The 18,789-nt window shown below is 39.0% G+C and overlaps 1 protein-coding gene across 11 annotated transcripts in view; it reads left to right on the plus strand.

The window, feature by feature from the left end:
• Window positions 1-18,789, plus strand: part of MYRIP (myosin VIIA and Rab interacting protein) — a 316,186-nt gene that overhangs the window by 194,695 nt on the left and 102,702 nt on the right. For all 11 annotated transcript variants that reach the window (XM_085573290.1, XM_021531268.4, XM_085573291.1 and 8 more), the window contains one exon: window positions 8,813-9,034. In XM_085573290.1, the coding sequence (XP_085429416.1) occupies window positions 8,813-9,034 (222 nt within the window). The remainder of the gene's footprint in view (window positions 1-8,812; window positions 9,035-18,789) is intronic.

An 18,789-nucleotide genomic window follows, 5' to 3' on the forward strand; every position in this document is an offset into this window, starting at 1 on the left:
AATATAGGAGGACTGTTTCTGTCATTAGAGGAAGTTTTTCAAGTTAATATGGACATAAAAGGGGATTCCCAAGTAAGGTAGACTCACATATGCCACCAGTGGTGTATTGCAGAATGTATTGCATGGAACTATGATGGAAGAGTATGTACATTTAAAAGAATATTTTCACAAAATATTTTTATGATTTTTGAATTGAAAAATGCTTTATTTTAAAGTATGTTTGTCTGTATTTGTCATTCTCTAGGAATGAACCTGTACTGAAAGTCAGGACCTGATAGGAAAAAGGTCTCCAGGGAGAGGTACCAGACAGGCAGTGAGAAATACACTTCAGGGAGAGCAAAATGACACTTGTTGAGAGGAAATGAGATGAAGGGAAATGTAGCAAATACTTGTGTAACTAAAAATCACTATCAAATGTGGGAAAGGAAAAAACAGGAAAGCCATATAAGAAAGGTGGTAAAGCTAATGATGTTTTGCTAGGTTGTTAGGAAGTTTGATAGGGTAGTAAAATATAAAGTATTTATGTTTTTGTAATCTAAGAGGAAAATGCCCTAAAATGCTATTGTAAATAATAATTTAAGCTTACCATTTTGTAGTCACATTGTAAGATTGTGGCATATACTGATGAAATTACAAAAAAAAATCACTCAGATTGTAGCGATTAGTGGTTCAATATGGACATAATAGGGAAAAAAGGGGAAAACGTTCCAGCTTATCATCACTTGGAGTTGATATCCATTATGGATACACAGCTTTTGATCATTCTGAGTCAAACTCAGGATTTAACCAGAAGGTCCTTTAAGATTTAACTTGCAGCAAAAGTGCTTGTCCCTGATACTGACACATTATTTCAACTCAGACTACCCTACCTTACTGCAAACTCAGCTGTAACTGAGATAGGAGAGCAGATGAGAAAGAAGAGTGTGGGGGTGGGGTAAGCATGCAAAAACCCAGCTTTATTTTCAAATGTCCCATGTGGCAGTAAAAGAATGGGAGGCAAAGGAGTGCATACTCATGATGCTGTCTTGAAAAAAATAATTTCAGCTTTCATGTGGAGATTTTCAATGTCCCGAGATCTCCCCAAAATGTTTTCTCTATAATTCAACACCTGCTTTACCCTTGCTGCTCTACTTGCCCACAGAAGATGTCAAAGCCGAACAGTTAAATGTGGTGCACAATCTGTGCTCCTGTGATATCCAAGATGACAAAAGAAAATGGGTTTAAATGCAGTGTCTCTGGACAATTTATGAGTTTATGAAGTGAGAAGGAATTTAAAAGAATACCAGTATAGTATTTATTTAATTTATCTGCACTGTGACCTGTCAGTCAGTTCCAGCTGATGATGGACACTGACTGACAATGCTTGTGCTGTCAAAAGAAAAGGAAACTTCCCCTGATAGCCATTAGTACAGTGTCTGTAAAGTAATACAGCAGCAGTCACACATTTTGTGAAACAGCTTTGTCTCAGCATGAAATTGTTAATGGATTAGGATAGAACCTGGTATGGCAAACTTGGTACTGGTCTGAGGAGAGTGCACCACAATTTGTCTTGGTGCTGACTGGCTTTCTCTCTAGCAAACACAGTGCCTGATCTGTGCTTTTTGACAAGGGTAAGTGTTCGGTATGTTGGCATTTTTCTGATTCTGTCAGCAGTTTAATTGGTTCAACTGTGATTAGCTCAAAGCTCCCACAGTTTAGTCTTCATAACCTTTATTTTATAGTATTTAGTTAAAAAAAAAACCAAAAAAAAACATTCATAGTGTTTCCACTGTGATGGATTACTTTATTTTTAGAAAGAGATTGTCTCCAGATCAGAGCGTAGCACATATACAGCATCATCATTTCCTCATACTTTTGAAGAGAGAAGGAAAGAAAAATATAAAAAATGAGATTTGATAGGAATATGCATTAATATTATAGAAATTTAATTGTATAGAAATTAAAAGCTGAAGAGGGGAAAAAAAACCTCAAGAGATGCTGGTAAGATCTTAAATAAAAGAACAAAACCACAGTTAGAGTAATTGGACTGTGAAATATTAATCTTCCTGATTTTTGTACAAGTGACTTACTCATAACTATTTATGAGTTTCTTAGCACTCAACTCCCCCTATCTCCCCCTGAAGACTTTGTGTTTTGCTTTTTTGCTTTAGGATGTTGTTACTTCCATCACACCTCCCCCTTTCCCTCCCATTTATGGTACACTCCTTGCTGTCTAATCCTCATGAAAAATGTCAGCTACTGCTGCTGGACTGATATCCCTCTGAACAGATTAAAGTGATGTGTGTTCCTCCAAGGCTCCCCAAATGTAAATGGCATGTTTGCACATGTGCTAAGCATGGCTTTTTGATAGTATCAGCAATGTGTAGAGCACTATTTAAGTGCTAAGTGTTAAATATAGCACAAGGCACAGTTGTGATAGTGTTGCTAAGAACTTAGGAAAAAGGCCTTGATTATAAGATAATGAATTAACTTGGCATTTGCTATAGTACTATCATGTGTTCCACTTTTTCAGAGAGCAATTAGAGTTTCACTAGGGGAAATTTAGCAAAGACATAAGAGAAACAAAAAGGGGTGGTGTAGTAGTACTGTCTGGAAGTTGTGTTAGATGCCTGTCTTGATGGAGAAGAATAAAGTACTTTAGAAGAAGAGGCAGCAACAAGAAATTAGCACTGAACCGTAAGAGAGTAAATAATGATGGAGGCATATGCCTACTGGGAGAATTTGGTTCTTACTGTGTACTGCAGGTGGAAAAGGTGTATGACCCTGTGGGTTCTCTGCTTGTTTTTTCTTCCTCTGTCAAAGTCAGGATTGAAGGCACTTCAGATGATGTTTCACGTTCAGACTCGGATGTTTATTATTTCTTATCAGTGAAAAAGCCTCACAGCTGTGAGTTCTGCAGTCTTTCATTACCAAGGCACAAAATGGCCAACTATCTCTTGTTAAAAGGTCTTTTAAGACTAAACTATCCAATAAAGAAAGGACACGTAGATTATTTTCCCTTTTAACCTAATAACTGATCCCTCGAAGCCCGGAATATGGACTTTACTGTCCAATCACAAAACATCACCCAAACTCATGAAGAAGGAAGAAGAACAACCTTTCTCCACCCCAAAACCTCCATCTTGCTTCTTATTTATTTCTATGTTCTAAAACTCCAAACTCTAAGTTTTCCACCCTGTGATACTACACACTTCTAACCAACTACACACCCATAATCCCAGTGCTGTTAATCAATTTGGGAACTCTTCTCCACAGCCTCAGGCCAAATGCAGTGCTCTCTTGTGAGTCTGTGCCTTTCAGAGCAGAAAGTTTAAAATTCTCAGCATCCAGGATTCCAACATGACCCTGTCAGCATAGAGCTTCAAGCCTATTTGCACCATTCCACAGTTTGAGATACAAGAAACATGGAAAGGATAAAACACTGAGCAGCTCTCCTTGGCAATTTTAGCTTGTTCTCTCAGATTCCTGCCCAGGAGTCAGGCTTATAAAACTTCCACTGGGTGGTTTTCCTAAATGTAGCAGTATTTTACTAACCTGGCTGGTGCATTTCTGAAGGTTTGGGAGATTGGGTGAAGAAGAGAGGAAGTAAGGACTGAGGTGGGAACTATTTGTAGTTATCACAATCTAGGACCTTGAGCATCACATTGAAAACATGTGAATGGGAGAGAAATTTCAGTCACATTCAGCCTGTGACTCCTTCTCATTGTACTAGTAATAAAGGAGTAAGAGACTGTCATGTTCTCTACAATTACCCCAGCTCTGTCATCTGCTGCACATCTGGCAGGTTTAAGGAGAGTGGAGATGGGAACACTGTGTACACTTTAGCCACTTAATATGAAAATCCCTTTATCCTCCTGCACTGTAGGTTAGAGGGTATTGGTTAAACCTGTATTTTTAGGTGATCTTTGTAGCCCAAGAAAACTCCTAGCCCAATACACCAAATTTGGATTGGCTGTGGGAGTGGAGAAACGTGAGGTGCAGTGGTAAAGTGGTCTCTCTGAAAGTCTGGAAATGGGGACCTCAGAACTTGTTCATCTGCTCCCCAGAATACACAGAAATCCAGATTTTTTGCTAAGCAAAAGGCCTCAATAGCTTGTTATGGGTAGATTAATATTAAGGATGCCTGAACAGAAAAGTGTCTGAAGGTGTTCTCTTCTGTGCAGGGAAACAGTGTTTCAACAGTTGTCAGACTAAGATTAAAACCAGTTTTAAGACAAATTAGTGATCTTCATGCACTGCTCTGAGTCCAGTCTGTGAAGTGAGATAGTGCAAACAAGTGCAGAGAAAAAATAGAACCAGTTACCCAGCTGAGCAGAACACTGTTCTTCTAAGAAAAGCACTTTGCAGTGTGGGCTGCATGTTCATTAGTCTTTGAAGTAAAAAAGGCTCTAGGGCCAATGGATAAACCATGGCTTATTCTATGAAATAGGTGTAATTCAAATTAAGAGGACAGGAAACAGAAGAAACAGAAACCCTCATCTGTAGTACCAAAGGAGAAAGTTTCTACCTGTCTTTGATAACTTGTAAAAGCACTTCTCTGTTCATCAGGAGGGAGTGAGGTGAATCTAGGAATGTTGTGCTTCCATTTTCGTCTTTGCCTGTGCAGGCAACTAGAATAGATTCAGCCTCTACTGGGGAAAATACAGGGTGTTTGAACAGCAGGAAAGATTGTATTTATCCATCACTTAAGAAGGCAACAGAGCAAATGTTAACCAGTCCAGCTGGACTTGCCTTGAAACTGCCAGGTTTAAACTCCTGAAATGGAAACTGGTGTGAGACAAGAGTAAGATGGTACAGCCCAATAACTAGGCTCATAGAAGCCCTTAGAAGAGCAGAGAGCTGCATTTTGGGGAGTCTGACAGACAGACTTGCTTATACAGACTATCTTGGAGCTCAAGCCAGCTATCAGGTTTTCACCAGGAACTGTTCTCTTTGTCATATGAAAAACAAGGGGGATTTTTTTTAGCTTTCTGTTGTAATACAATTGCCTGTTTTATGGACTCCTTTCCATTGCTGCACCCAGAGGTTTAGAAATTTATTAGAGGAGAAGGCATTGTTCAGGCAAATGTTGAAGAGTTGTGTTTAAACTTACCATAATAAAACATATTTTTTTAAAGCAGACTATGTAAATTCATTGATAAAAGCTTCTAGAAAAATCCAATATTCATCTGCATATTTTTGAACTTATTTGGAACTTGGAACTCATAAAATGTTCATTGACAGAATTGGTTTTGGTGATAGACATGTTGGATATCTTTTAAGTATTTTTTGCTTCTTCTGTACTTGTAAGCAATTGGTGATATGCAACCACTCCTGAAAAAAAGTGAAACTCAATCTGAAATTCATTCACACAGCAGGAGTTTTCTTCTCCACAGGTGCTTATTACTATGTTGCACATAACCGTAGTAGTTGAGCCCCTTCAGTTGTGACTTCTGAATAAATTCTGTCATTTGTCACACCCACTGTTATGTGCTTACCCCAACAGGCACATTTTTTGTGAGTTTGTATTTTGTTGCTTGTTTTATTTGTACACATATTCTATGTATACATCCCCTCCCTGGGGAAGTAAGCAGGCGCGAGTGCAGATTCGGACAGGGAGAGGCAGTGTTTTGTTGGAGGAAACAGTGTTACATGGGGAGGAAGGGGCAATGTTTGCAATGACTGGGTGGTTCTACTTTCTTAGAAATAGCTCCTGCTGCAGTGGCTGTCACCTTTTTGGAAGCGAGTTTCATTTTGTGAGACAATCAGTTGTTGTCGGCTGCTGCCCTTTCCTTAGAACATTTTTACAATCTTCTTGCACCAAGCGATTTGCATGCGCTGAAAGTAAAGCCTGAGATTTTCAAATTTGGGATGCCTTGAGGTTCACTTTGTATCTCCTGAATTTCAGTGCAACAAACTTTATCAGTGTGTTGACATTGATGCCTGAATTAATCATCCCACTCAGGGTGATCATCCAGCTGGATTTACATCCAAGTAACATTTTCTCAGTATTGGTGAGAGTAAATTAGTGCCTACTTTTCACTTCAGCTGATTTTCCTCAAACTAGGCAGGCTGAATTGCCCACCAGAGTTATACAGCACTTTGCTTTCATATGAAACCCATGTTTTGCTTTCAAGGAAAGCGTGTGGAGAGGAGCCTTTTGGCTTCAAATGACAAGTCCAGTTGACAGTCCCTTTTGCCATTTGACTCCTTATGGAATAGCCTTTGGCAGGGCAGTGTGCAAGAACCTTAATTTGTTATAGCTGTCAGAGAGATGTGCATTGCTTTCTTTTCTTTTCTGCCTTCTTTCCTGTGGAAATGAGGGTTTTTTCTGTCATGCTCTCTCTCTGACAGGCTGTCCAACCCTATCCTATTTACTTTTTTAATCCATTGGCCAATTTTAGTCCTATTTAGCACTGAGGCAGATGCCTTAATGATATTGAGTTCTACCACTGTAATGAATACTGGCAGCCAGATAGAGGAGAGAGATGTAATTAATGCCTGTTCTGATGAAAAGATTTCAGCAGTGTACTCAGCTTTTTGTAGGTATCAGGCTTTATTAGCTCTTTTGTGAACAAAACTGACTGGGTTTATATTGTAAGCATTATTGTTGCCCTTTAATGGTGGTTTTGCCTCTGTGGTTTATCTTGCTATATCATGCATCAAGAGCCCTAATGAGGGTTCAAAATGCCACTGAGCATGACAGTGTTGAGTGTGTGGGCTGATGCTACCAAGCATCAGCATTACTAATTCTGGGAGATATCAGAACTCCATAAGGACAAAAATCTCTTCTTTGATCACTCTCCCTGACCCTGACTCCTTAGCTGTTCTTGTTTATGGGAGGGCCAGCATCTGCCCTGCATCTCCATCCTGAAGCAAAGATTGCAGCATCTTGGGCTGCCAAACACTTTTCCATGCCAGAAATCCTTCTTGAATCATACAGCCCACACCTTCACCAGCTTTTGTCCTGGGATCTGGGGTTCCTGGCTGACCTTCTGTGCAGAAACAGTGCTTTGTCTCAGCTCTGCTGCATGCAGAGCAACATGCCTGCTGTGGTGAAGGAGTGACATGGAGACAGTTCACTTCCTCTCTTGTTCCATGAGAAAGATTGCCCATGTAGTACCATGGTAGGAGGGAGTAATGGAGATTAAGACAAACTAGTCTAGGCATCCCACTGGGATAGTTTACCAAGGAAGCCAGTTTGCTTGCATAATTCAGACATTTCTTCTCTTACATGATAATCTTTTACCTTTTGCATCTTGCACATTCTGTAAAAATGTGGCAGAACAGGCATGTTTTTCCATCAAGACAGAAAAAGAATCATAAAGATTATTTACTTGAAATTGTGAAAAGTATCTGAGCACCTATAGTCTAATTTAGTCAAACCCTTGTACAGGGTTCAAGCAGCAAAAACACACATTGTTTTTACATTTTAAATGTATTAAAAGGCATATATTTCAAATACACTTAATTGGGTTTTAGGGTTTAGATCACTGCTTTACTTGTCTTTTAGATTTGAGGTTTAGAATTGACCTGTCAGATTTCCATAAAACAGGCTGGTTTTATTTTGAGTTATGAATCTGAGGCAGAAGTGGCAAATAAGGTGATATATAGCCGAGTAATGCGATTCTTTTAAAATTCCAGGCTTGGCTGACAATGATATTCATAGATGATCTTGGTTGAGTTCCTGAATAAGTATGCAATAAGTGTATTCTTTTATTCGTGTTGCAAGATATTTACACATTAATTTAAGAGTAAGTCAGCGTGTCATGAATAAATACTCTTGCAGCTTAGTCTGCTTTGTGGTACCTCTAAATTTTATTTAGTCTTTTGTGTTACTTTAGTCTTATAAGTGATTTTTATCAGCAATTGGAAATAGTAAGGTACTCTCCACTAATTCTGAGAAATAGAGAGAATGAATGTAAGTATGTGGACAGTGTGTTAAAAGCTTTTATTTTACTTGTTTTTCATTGATACTTATTTTTTTTCCTCACAGGGTATGTTCTAGTTGTACATGCCACAAAATGTGTGATGAGTTTCCAGACCTGTCTACCTTTACAACTCTTCCTTCTGCATGTTTTTTTATTACTGCTATAATGGAATATATTGCCTAATTTGTAAATATCAAAAGCACTGTAAAATTGGAGATAGCAATTTCCTTAATACCATGCATTCAAATTTATTTCATTTTTTTAAAATAAATGAGCTTGTATGCTGAAATACAGGAAACTTTATGCAGAGTGCCTACAAATACTTCCACAGTTAGCAGTCATCTTAATATTGGTCCTAACTAGTAGAGAACTCAAAACTCTCTGAAATGAAGGATGTCATTAATGTTGCTTGACAAATTGGAGCTATTATGAATAATATGACCATGTGGTTCAGAACAAAACAAACTTTTTGTTTTCAAAACTATTGGTCAGGAGGATTTTTTTATTACTGTGCACCAATCTTTTTGACTTCCATAAACTGATTTTTCATTTGTAAAGGGTTCTGAGAGTAGCCCTCAATTTTCACATGGTCTCTATAGCTTAGCACAGCCAAAGTGCCTGGAGCAGCACCCTGGCTTTCCTTTGGGTTGTCTCTCTGGAACTGAGTAAATTTTGCTCTGGTTTGTGACTGAGGGAGAGAGTTTAAGTGGGGTGGCCATGGGTGTCTTATGGGAATGTAGGAATTTTTGCTTTCCAATTCTAAATTTAGAATATGCATTTCTCATATTCATTTCATATCTGCAGAAATTATTTGAAGAATATAACATGAATACATGGAAAGAGGATGAAAACTTCCCATTGAAATTTTGTTTATATTTTTGTACTTTTCCTTTTCATTCCAGTGAAATGAAGCAGAAGTTGGATGAAGAGGGTAATAAGTGCAGCATCCTTTCCAAGCAGCAGAAGTTCAATGAGCACTGCTGCATTCGCTGCTGTTCCCCTTTCACATTTCTTATCAACAGCAAGCGACAGTGCCAAGACTGCAAATACAACATCTGCAAGAGCTGTAGCACTTACCAGAAGAAGGAGAAGGCTTGGATTTGCAGTGTCTGTCAGCAAGCAAGGTAAAAGCCTATTGTTCAGCAACTTGTGCAAGGCAGCTGTGACCTGACCTGAGCTTTTCCTTGTATTTGTGAGTTGCTGACTGGTGGGATAGGACACAAAGTACCTGTTTATGTAGAGGTCGATTTATTCCTAATGTGCCTGGTTTTTGTAGAGGTTAATTTGTTCTGAGAGTGTTTGGTTACCTGTTTAATTTTCCAGGCTTGTTTAGCTGGACTGATGTATCAGCAAGCAGTAATTGGGCATAGCTTGTGCAGGACTAGGATGTCCTGAAACACCTGGGTTACTAATGGAACCTGAGCACAGATGGTGGTAAGACAGCTAATAGTTTGGCAGCTAATCCCATTGATGGGTCAGAAATAGAAGGAAGAATATTTGTGAATAGATCATCCAGCTGTGACTGTGTTTTAGAGTTCTTTTCAAAATGCCTGCTTATTGGTGGGGATGCCTTGAGCTTACTTTGGCAGGGACCCAAAGAAAATAGCAGTGCAACCTGTTATAATTCATAACATCTGCTAAAGAATATGCTGCCAGGCTTCTATTTGCAGAGGGTATCAGGGATTTACTATCTCACCCTTCTGAGGGTAACAGAGCCCCAACATTTAAAGATAGCACCAGAAAAACAAAGCAAAACTCTTAACAGCAGCAGAGGGGCCATTCCTTGTACGTGACTATGATAGTCTTTGTTTCCAAGTTCCAAAAGCAGCTATAGCAGTGGTGCCATAATCCTGACCTTTAACTCAGACAAGAAGGGTGAATGAAGTAACTTGATTCCTTATGGTTTAATTTTGACCACTGGTGACTAAAGGAGCTGAGCATATGTGACAAGAATGGCTGTTTTTTCTTTATCTTTCTCTCTAGTGGAGAACACAGGATGAAGGCAAGAGACAAGTCCCTTTGCAATGCTTTATGATACTCCTGTGCTCACCAAAGCCATACTATTCCCTCATGTTTCCCATTAACACCCACTTAAAATCACAGAATCTTTTGGTTGGAAGAGACTTTCAAGATCATCAAGTCCAACCCATGCCCTGACACCTCAACTAAACCATGGCACTGAGTGCCGCATCCCCTCTTTTTGTAAACACATCAAGGGATGATGATTCCACCACATCCCTGGGCAGATAATTCCAGTACTTTTTCACTCTTTCTGTAAAAAACCTTTTCCTAATATCCAACCTATATTTCCCTTAGCACAGCTTAAGACTGTGTCCTCTTGTTCAGTCAGCTGCTGCCTGGAGAAAGACACCAGCCCCCACCTGACAACAGCCACCTTTCAGGAAGCTGTAGAGAGTGATAAGGTCACCTCTGGGTCTCCTTTTCTGCAGGCTGAACAACTGAACAACCCCAGTTTCCTCAGCTGTTCCTCACAGGAACAGCTTGTGTTCTAAGCCACTCACCAGCCTCATTGCCCTCCTCTGGATGCACTCAAGTGTCTAAACGTCCTTCCCAAACTGAGGGGCCCAGAACTGGACACAGCACTCGAGGTGTGGTCTCACCAGTGCCAAGGACAGGGGAAGAAGGACCTCCCTGGGCTGGCTGGCCACACTGTTCCTGATACAAGCCAGGATGCCATAAGCTTTCCTATAAGATTTGTGAATTAAGTTGTGCCCTTTGACAGAGGTCCTTAAAATCATAGGCATCCCAGACAATGCCAATGTCCAAACATCAATCTGCTAAGGCAAAGTGGTTCTGTTATCTGGGGCACCTGATCCTTCCATACTTTTTACCCTAGAAAACCTACAGAAACCCCCTTTTCCCTGGTGAGGAGGCAGATGAATGATAGGAGGATCTTTTCCAGCAACACAGAGGGCTGTGGAGCCAGTGCTTGTTTCTACCTTAGTCATTCAACCATTTCATATGACATCTCTTTCTTCCGTTTATCCTGCGTTGACCCATACGGGAAGCAGAACAGAAGCCAGGCTTGTGGATGCTGATCAACTGCACTTAAAATACCTTTTGCTGACTCCACAGAAAATGTCTCAGAAGAATTTTATTTCAGAAGAAAAATCTGTAGCTATATCATAAAAATGCTGTTTCTGACCCTTGAAGTCAGGGCTTTTCCTGTAACTCAGTTATAAACATTTTCTTTATTTATGAGCCCTGAGACACAGCTTGAGTTATTTTTCAGTGAATAAATTAACTAACACTGTTGCTAATCATTTTGTATTCTGGTTTACTGGACTGTGCTACTTGCAAATCCCTGTAGATAGATCAGGGGCTAGTATTCCTCAGAGACTGCTGATGTATTTTGATTTGGTGGGGGCTTTTTTTTGTGTTTATTGGGGCAGGTAGTAGTATAATTTTGGTGTTTAACTGTCAGTCAGTATTTCTTCCAGGGAAAAGCACAACAGTATTTTTGACTTCCTCTCATCTTCTCAGTGACTTATCCCTCAGGTGGACTGTGTTCTCCTGCCTCTTCCCAGCTCCTCTACTTGTGTCTTTTATTTTTAGGTTTGATAAGGCAGCACAGGTAGTGGAGGTGGTTCTTGGTTTATCTGTTATTTACCTGCACATCTTACTGCACAACAGATAGTGAGCTCTAGTGGGATAGAAATATCTGAGGACCATGTTCTACACTCAAGAAAAGCTGACATGGTGGGTTAGTCTTTCAAGGCTTGACCCCAGTAGAGATACCTGTTCTGTTGATCTACATCTTCCAAGGCAGACATCTACATTAGCATTGAGCAGAGAGCAAAATTCAGGTCACCATTTGAAACATAGAACATCTGTAGAAAATCAGTCAAAAAACAGTCTCTGCTTCTTCCAAAAGCAGGAAACTCATCATTAAGCCAGTGAAAACTTTGGTGTTTGAATTCTTTTAAAGCACATCTTCTGTTGCCATACATCTTTTAAAAGTTAGAAAGCTTGGTATGGAATCTCATGCTCAAAAATGTCTTTACAGCAATGTCTGAATTAATCTTCTGAAGAACAGGAGAACCTTCCTTAAATTTCCCAATTTCCCAGATTTAGCACACATTCTACAAATCCTTTTTGATTTAGATTTGTTTCTGAATACTATTATTAATGTTCCCAGGGGCTTTACCTCTCGTGTAGCTTTTTACTCTGTAAGTACTCTTCGATAAAATCGTAAAATACTAATTTCAAGTTCTTGATTTCTATGTAATGCTGTTCCGATTCTTGTGAAGCCTTGTGCAATGTCTCCTTGTTAGATACCTGTCAGACAATGTATTTAGGCAGCTTGCTGAGGTCTGTACTTTTTAAGTCCTCTTGACTAAGTGGATTCCAGGCACAGTTTCTTTGCCCTCTGGATTTTGATGCCAGACTCAGAAGTTCTTTGCTCATTTGGTAGGCATGCTTTCTATGTGTCTGAGACCACTTTTCCATTCTCCAAGGAGTCATATCTGAGAATACCCTGCTTGTGGTATTCTGCTTTCTAGTTTGACACTTATACTAATAAAAATAATTTCTTTTTAAAAAAGCATAATCCATTAAAACACATATTTTTTCAGGTTTTTAAAATTAATCATGTTTTACTCCTGGACTGATTAGTATGAATATGTAGATTCCAATCCAAAATAAGGTGTACAAACATCTGGCTGTCCACCTCAGCCTTTCATGACTATCATGCATGAATTCCCCGGCATTCTTGGTTCACTTCTTCTGGTCTCGCCATCTGTATGTCAAAAGATTTCTGTCTCTGTTGTGAGTGGGAGCATGGGCACCTAATCCTTTCATGCCTTCACATCCATCTGTCCTGTTATTTTCTCACGTGTTCTCAGAACTCTTGCTCAGGTGGTGAGAGTTTATCACTTAGTGGACTCCTGCTTTGCTTTCCTGAGGCAGGCCATGGGTGAGAGGGTCTGCAGGAAGTCATTATTCTGCTTTATAAGAGCTGCTTTGTTGGTGGTGGTCCTTTGCTAGTAAGAGTTATTAAGAGACAGAGACCCAGACACTGGTCCTTTTCTCCTTTATGTCGTTAACTAGTGAAAAGCACAGTCATGTTGCACATACTCAGACTTCCTGCAGTCAAAGTAGTGTTTTGGGTGGCTCGAACTGAGTTGCAAAAGTCGTCACACTGGTTGCTTGCAGCACAGATTTATTTGAATATTTAAGAGAACTACTCTATTTTTTTAACTTTGTTTTTTGTACACCCAATATAACTGCTACTTTTAAAAAGAAAGCAAGGGTATAGCAATTACCTTCATCAGCTCTTCAATACAGAGTTGTTGTTGAATGTTCCTTACATTTTATTTTGAGTTTGTTGGAGTTCCTTGTTGAATATAACTGGACTGTAACAATTTGCATCACTAGCAGATGTAATTGTCTTACTGGAATTTGATAATTAGTTAGACTACTTATATATGCATTACGTTTTTTTAATGCACATCAAAGTGAGATTTGAGAAAATGCATTAAGGTCTGCTCTCCCTGCAGTACCCAGTACATTTTTCTGCAACTAGCATGTACTGGGATTAACACTAAAGTAAAAATGGAGCAATGCTTCTGATAAAATGAAAATTGCAACATAAAAAAGAAGTCTAGACTCACTTGACAGGCAGAACACTCTTCAAATGGAAAGGAGCTTTGCCAGCCTCTGGAATAGTCCTAAATAAAACCTTTCTATTTCATATGGGTTTTTTTGGAGGGCTCTATAAAACAATGTAATATGTTTTAATGTCAGAAGAACAAAGCATGTATTTGTAGAAACATGATAAAGTTGAAGTTAGCCTGCCAAAAGGTATCTCATTTCTGCTTAGCTGATGCAAGTCTCTTTACAGTCTCTATAGGGAAAAAGAGAAAAAAAGCAGAAAATTTGACAAAACCTTGATATTGTACTTGAGGGAAAGTAGTATTTCTAGTTAATAACTGAACTTTGTATTTGTTTGTTCAGTGCATTTGGCTGCAACAAAAACAGTCAGTTTCAGGACTTAGTTGTGGAAAACTAGTGAAGATATAATGCTGCTTAGCAATTTTGTTTTGCTTTCAAGCAGGTTCAACCATCTGGTAAAAGGAAGCCGAAATGTATTTTAGGTAGTCTGCCTCAGCCACAGCTCAGAGCTTTGTGTATAGTTTTGTGACAGTTGCTATTTCTGCTCTTTGAGGTCCCTGTCTGACATTAGTGAGAACTTCTACAGAACTTGGAAGCTGTGACATTGTCAAGTCAATGCCAGGAAATGTGTTTTTGCTTCTGAGAGCCTAAAATTATATAGGAACATTCACTTGCTCTGTGACACAGCACAGAAGATAGTCTTAGTTCTACCATGTGCATGTTGTCTTCATTTGACCCATATGGATCTTGTTTTGCTTTTTTGAAAGTTCTCTGAATTATCCCATTCGTATTGTACTTAAGAGATTTACTAATTTTAAGTAAATTGCAGTGAAAATTATTTTTCTCAGCTGTATATACTTGTAGAAATTGATGCAGTTCCTTCCAAAAATACATGCTGCTCTGTTCAATTTTTTTTCTTCCCCCTTTTCCTGCCACTGTCTCTCTGTTTTGTATCCTGTCGCTTGACCTCCTTGTCCTTACCATGCTTCAGCATCAGGATCACAGACACCATATCCTTTTTCTCTCTGTATCTATGGAAAGCAAGGACAAGAGCTTTGATTTTGCCCAGGGGCCAAGAACAATTTTTTGGTTTATTCAGTTGTTCTCTAACTGGAGGAGAAGAGAGAGAAATGTGCAAACTGGTTGCTTTGACAGGTTGATCTCTGCTGGGTTTTTTGCTATACTGATCTGTTTTAATTATTTTGAAGTATGCATTGTGAAGAATTTAGTTTTTGCTAGACAGAATAAAGCTGAACTTGCATAACGTACGGCAGACTGCAATGCTGCGCTTAGCTTTAAGAAAAGAATCTAAAAATGGAATTGAAGAGGAGAGTAGGAAAGAGAGGTCTATTAAAACAGCTAAATACAAGTGCTGATTAGGCGATCTTTTCTAGCTTTAAGTAGCTTTGGATGTGAATGTGTGCCTGAATGCATGGAGGACTAATCAGTGTTTTAGAAAATCTGGATCCCAGTTTTAACTGTCAAGTGACCTTGGGGAAACTTCCATGTGTCAGGTTTCCCCCTCTGCAGAATGGATTTGATGACCCTGAGCTCTTTGAGGTTAGTGGTTAGAAAGTTAAATGCTCTGGTTGTAAAATGCTAAGTATTATTAATGTACTGTTATTAGAGGAGTTTTGCTGCAGTCAGCATGCCTAAACCTTTGTGGGTTTCAGTTGCACAGAAAGGCAAATGCTTGGATTCTTCTAGGGAATGAACGAGTGTGGCTTTACGTTCAATGTTAATATATAAATGCTTGCCTCTGTTTGGCTTCACCTATCTTCAGCAAGTCATGGTAAGAAAGGCTATTAAACATTCTCCCTAGTAGTAATAAATATTACATAAATAGTGTGCAAAAATATTGGCACTGCTAACCTGGGAGGAGCTGGATATGAAAGGATGTAACACAGTTTTTCCACATAGTAAGCAGCATACAAATTATAATTTGGACTCACTTAGCCTTCAGTTTTGCAAAAGTTGAAAGACTCTCAGTGAGGGTGACAAATTAAAGGCTAATTAAAATTGCACGAGATTCTTTAAGTATGGGCATTTAATGTCACATGGGAACATCATGCCTTACAGTAGCTGAGATGGAAAATATTAAGTATCAAGCACAGTTTATGGAAGAACTTCCTTTATGTCAGTTCTGCAACTGGGACTTCATGTGCTGTTCATCATAAAATGTATGTACTAAAGCAAGGAGCCATGGTGTGGTTAGCACTCTAGAGGTACCTCTAAACAGAGCAGAATGCCTTTCACGCAGACATATCACTGAACATTTTTTTATTATCACTAGTGAAAGATTGTTACCTGGTTTGATGTATGTTTGTTTCAGCATTTGGTAAATCTTCATGCTTTATTTTGTTGTATTTGTGCAACCACCAAGATTTAACAGTTTGCTGTAGTTAGCAAAAGGTTTTTTTTTCTAGGTGAGAAAATTGGAAAACCCCTGGACTGTGCCACTGCCACTGGCACTGGCAGTGAATGGCAGTAACAAACGTGTCTTTCCTCTAGCTAGTGCATTTTGTGGTATTACTCTCCTAAAACATTCTTGTGTTGCTGAAGAAGTTAAAGTGAGAATTTAATATGTCATTTTAAAAAAGATCGACCACATCAATAAATAAGTCACTCTATGTTTTTATTGTTCAGGCCCACCTTTCACATGAAGTAAACACTGATGCCCTCACTCCTTAAGTGTCTCCAGTAAGAATCTATGAGATCCTGCATTCACATGTTCCACCCTGCTTCTGCAACTTAAGGGAAAAGGAAGGTGGAAAAAGCAATTGTACTGTGTCTGAGAAAGATGAGGTTTTCCAAACTTGTATGCTTTATTAAGTATTTGAATTTCTTGTACTTTTTTTTTTTTTTGTAGTAGCATATCTTTTCTGCATCTAGGTTTTTGTGAAGTCTTCTTTTAAATAACCTTGCATGAATCTGGTTGGAGTTATTTATTCTTCTTATATCTTCCACTCTCAGCTTTCAAAGTATGACCCTGGATTTGTGGATCATGAAATAAATGGTACCTGTTAGCTGTTCTGGAAGTGCGTTTCATGCATTTTCTGTTCTAACATACCACCTACATCTTTTGCTAGAGCTGTCCAGGCAAACATCTTGTCCATTTTAGCCCAGGACCTAACAGACATCTCTTTCATTTATCTTGTTTTCACAAGCAGGATCATGTTAACATAGTGGAAAAACCATCTCTGATCTGAAGCTGTCTTTAAGTTTCCAACCCTTTGTTTCAAGTTGTTTTACCCTTTTTTTTAAATTTACTTTTGCAGAAACGTGTCAAAAAATGAAGATGGAATTTTGACATAGTGCCTAAATAAAAATTGCCTAAAACCAAAACACTTTTGTTTGCAGAAGTTGTGAACTCTTTGGAAGTGATCTTGGAGCATAGAAAAAGAAAGCTTTTGTTTTCAGATTAGTATTGTATTTATAGTGCACTTGGGATTTACTTTGATAAATTGTTTCCATCAGAAAGGTGCTATAGTAAAAATGAAAATTCTTCGCAGTAACTGGAAAATAATGATGGCCAACATAAAAATAATCATACCAAATATATCTTCAATTCTCCTTATACCCCCACATCCCCCACCAAAATATTTGATACTTATGTACCTTTCTGGGAATCAGTATGGTGTGGCTTTACAGCTTGACTTTTGTCTCTAGATGTTAGAAACCAACAGGGAGTTGCTAGCACTCTTTTGAAAGAGATTTGTTAGTCCCTTTTTTTTGAGGGCTGTTCTGTGATGGAATGGCCAGTGCCTTCCTGAATGAACCCTTTTGCACTGGGAAGGAATCTTTGTAAGGTAATGATGTGGGTGCAGCTCATGGTTCTGTAATACTTCCTGTCCTGATATTTTTGATTTGAAATTTAATAGCTCTAAAGTTTGTTGTTGTAATTCGGCAAGCAATGTCTCTGGGCAATATGTTGGAGTCAGGTGCCCATACTGGTTCATTTTTGTTTCATCTCTGTTTCTGTCCATTTATGTGAAGATTTGTGGGGCGCTTCTCCAGGCCCCAGGCTGAAAGAGCCTTCCTCCTCTTCTTCTTAAGGCCCCAAGAGATAATTAATATTGAATGAAAATTTGTTCATCAAATTAGGAAATACTGTTTTCCACGGTCCTACACACTCTAAGATTTTATGTGAGAATAATAGCGTAATGGAGACATTGTTCACAGTAATGGAGACATGGTTCACATTGTTCTCAATTTGCTGATGACAGATTTGCTTTGTGTTCATGGTTTTTCCTGGCTGCCAATGTAGGGGCTTGTAGAATAGTGCCTGGAGTATGGAAACTTGAATAAATGCTTGTGAAATAGAGGAAACCCATATAAAGAATGGTAGAAATTGCATCAGGAGTCACAGTTATAATCTTGTCTCTGCTGTCTTCGCAGGACTTCATAACCTAGGGGGTTTCTTCAGCTCTCTGTATCTCAGGTAGTTGCAGCTGTCAAAAGCACTTTCAAACTCTAGCAAGATAAAAAGTGAATTAATATGTGTTAGCAGCAAAAAACCCCATTATGATGACTGGTCCCAGTCTTGCAAACTCACCAGTAGCCAGGCCTGTCTGTGGTGACAGAGCATACCTTTGATCCAACATGCTTTTGGAGACTGTCCCGAGGGGGAAAGACTGTAAAGTGCTGTACTGAGAAGTGTGAATGCAGCTCCACTGTGAGCTACATTTGGAAATGACCCTGCCTCCTGTGCTTCAGAAATTCTGAGCCATTCATTTTCGAGGGGGTAAGTAGTTCTCTTGCGTGTTCTAAAAAACTCCACATTACAATGGTGCCTTTCAGTTTTTGCCATTGAGACCTATCACAAAATACCTTATTGTATTTTGCATCTAGGATCCAAGGGCTGTTGGATGTAGGGGAATTTAAGGCTAAAATGTCTGTATCAACATTGCTTTCTGAAACTCGTCTGAGCTGTGACCACTCACACAGAAAACATACTTAACTAATGTCTCTGTTAGTCACATAGTGTGGCAACAGTGGTTATTCTTCTCATCACGGAAATTATAATTAGAAATTGAATATTCTTGACAGACACCAGCTTTCAAAGCAATTTTACATAGGGTTTGGGTAGAGAGGGTTGGTTTTGAAACGTGTGAAAGCATACTTTACTGAGTTCATTCTATGCAGTGTATTTAAATACCATATTCTTGACTTTTAAAGTGTTGCAGTTGCTACCAAAGAAGGTGGTTCTGGCAAGCGAAACAGCAACAGAGTAGACTGAAAGGAG

Source organism: Lonchura striata, chromosome 2 (genome assembly GCF_050655825.1).
Source record: "Lonchura striata isolate lonStrDom1 chromosome 2, ASM5065582v1, whole genome shotgun sequence".
Taxonomy (NCBI): domain Eukaryota; kingdom Metazoa; phylum Chordata; class Aves; order Passeriformes; family Estrildidae; genus Lonchura; species Lonchura striata.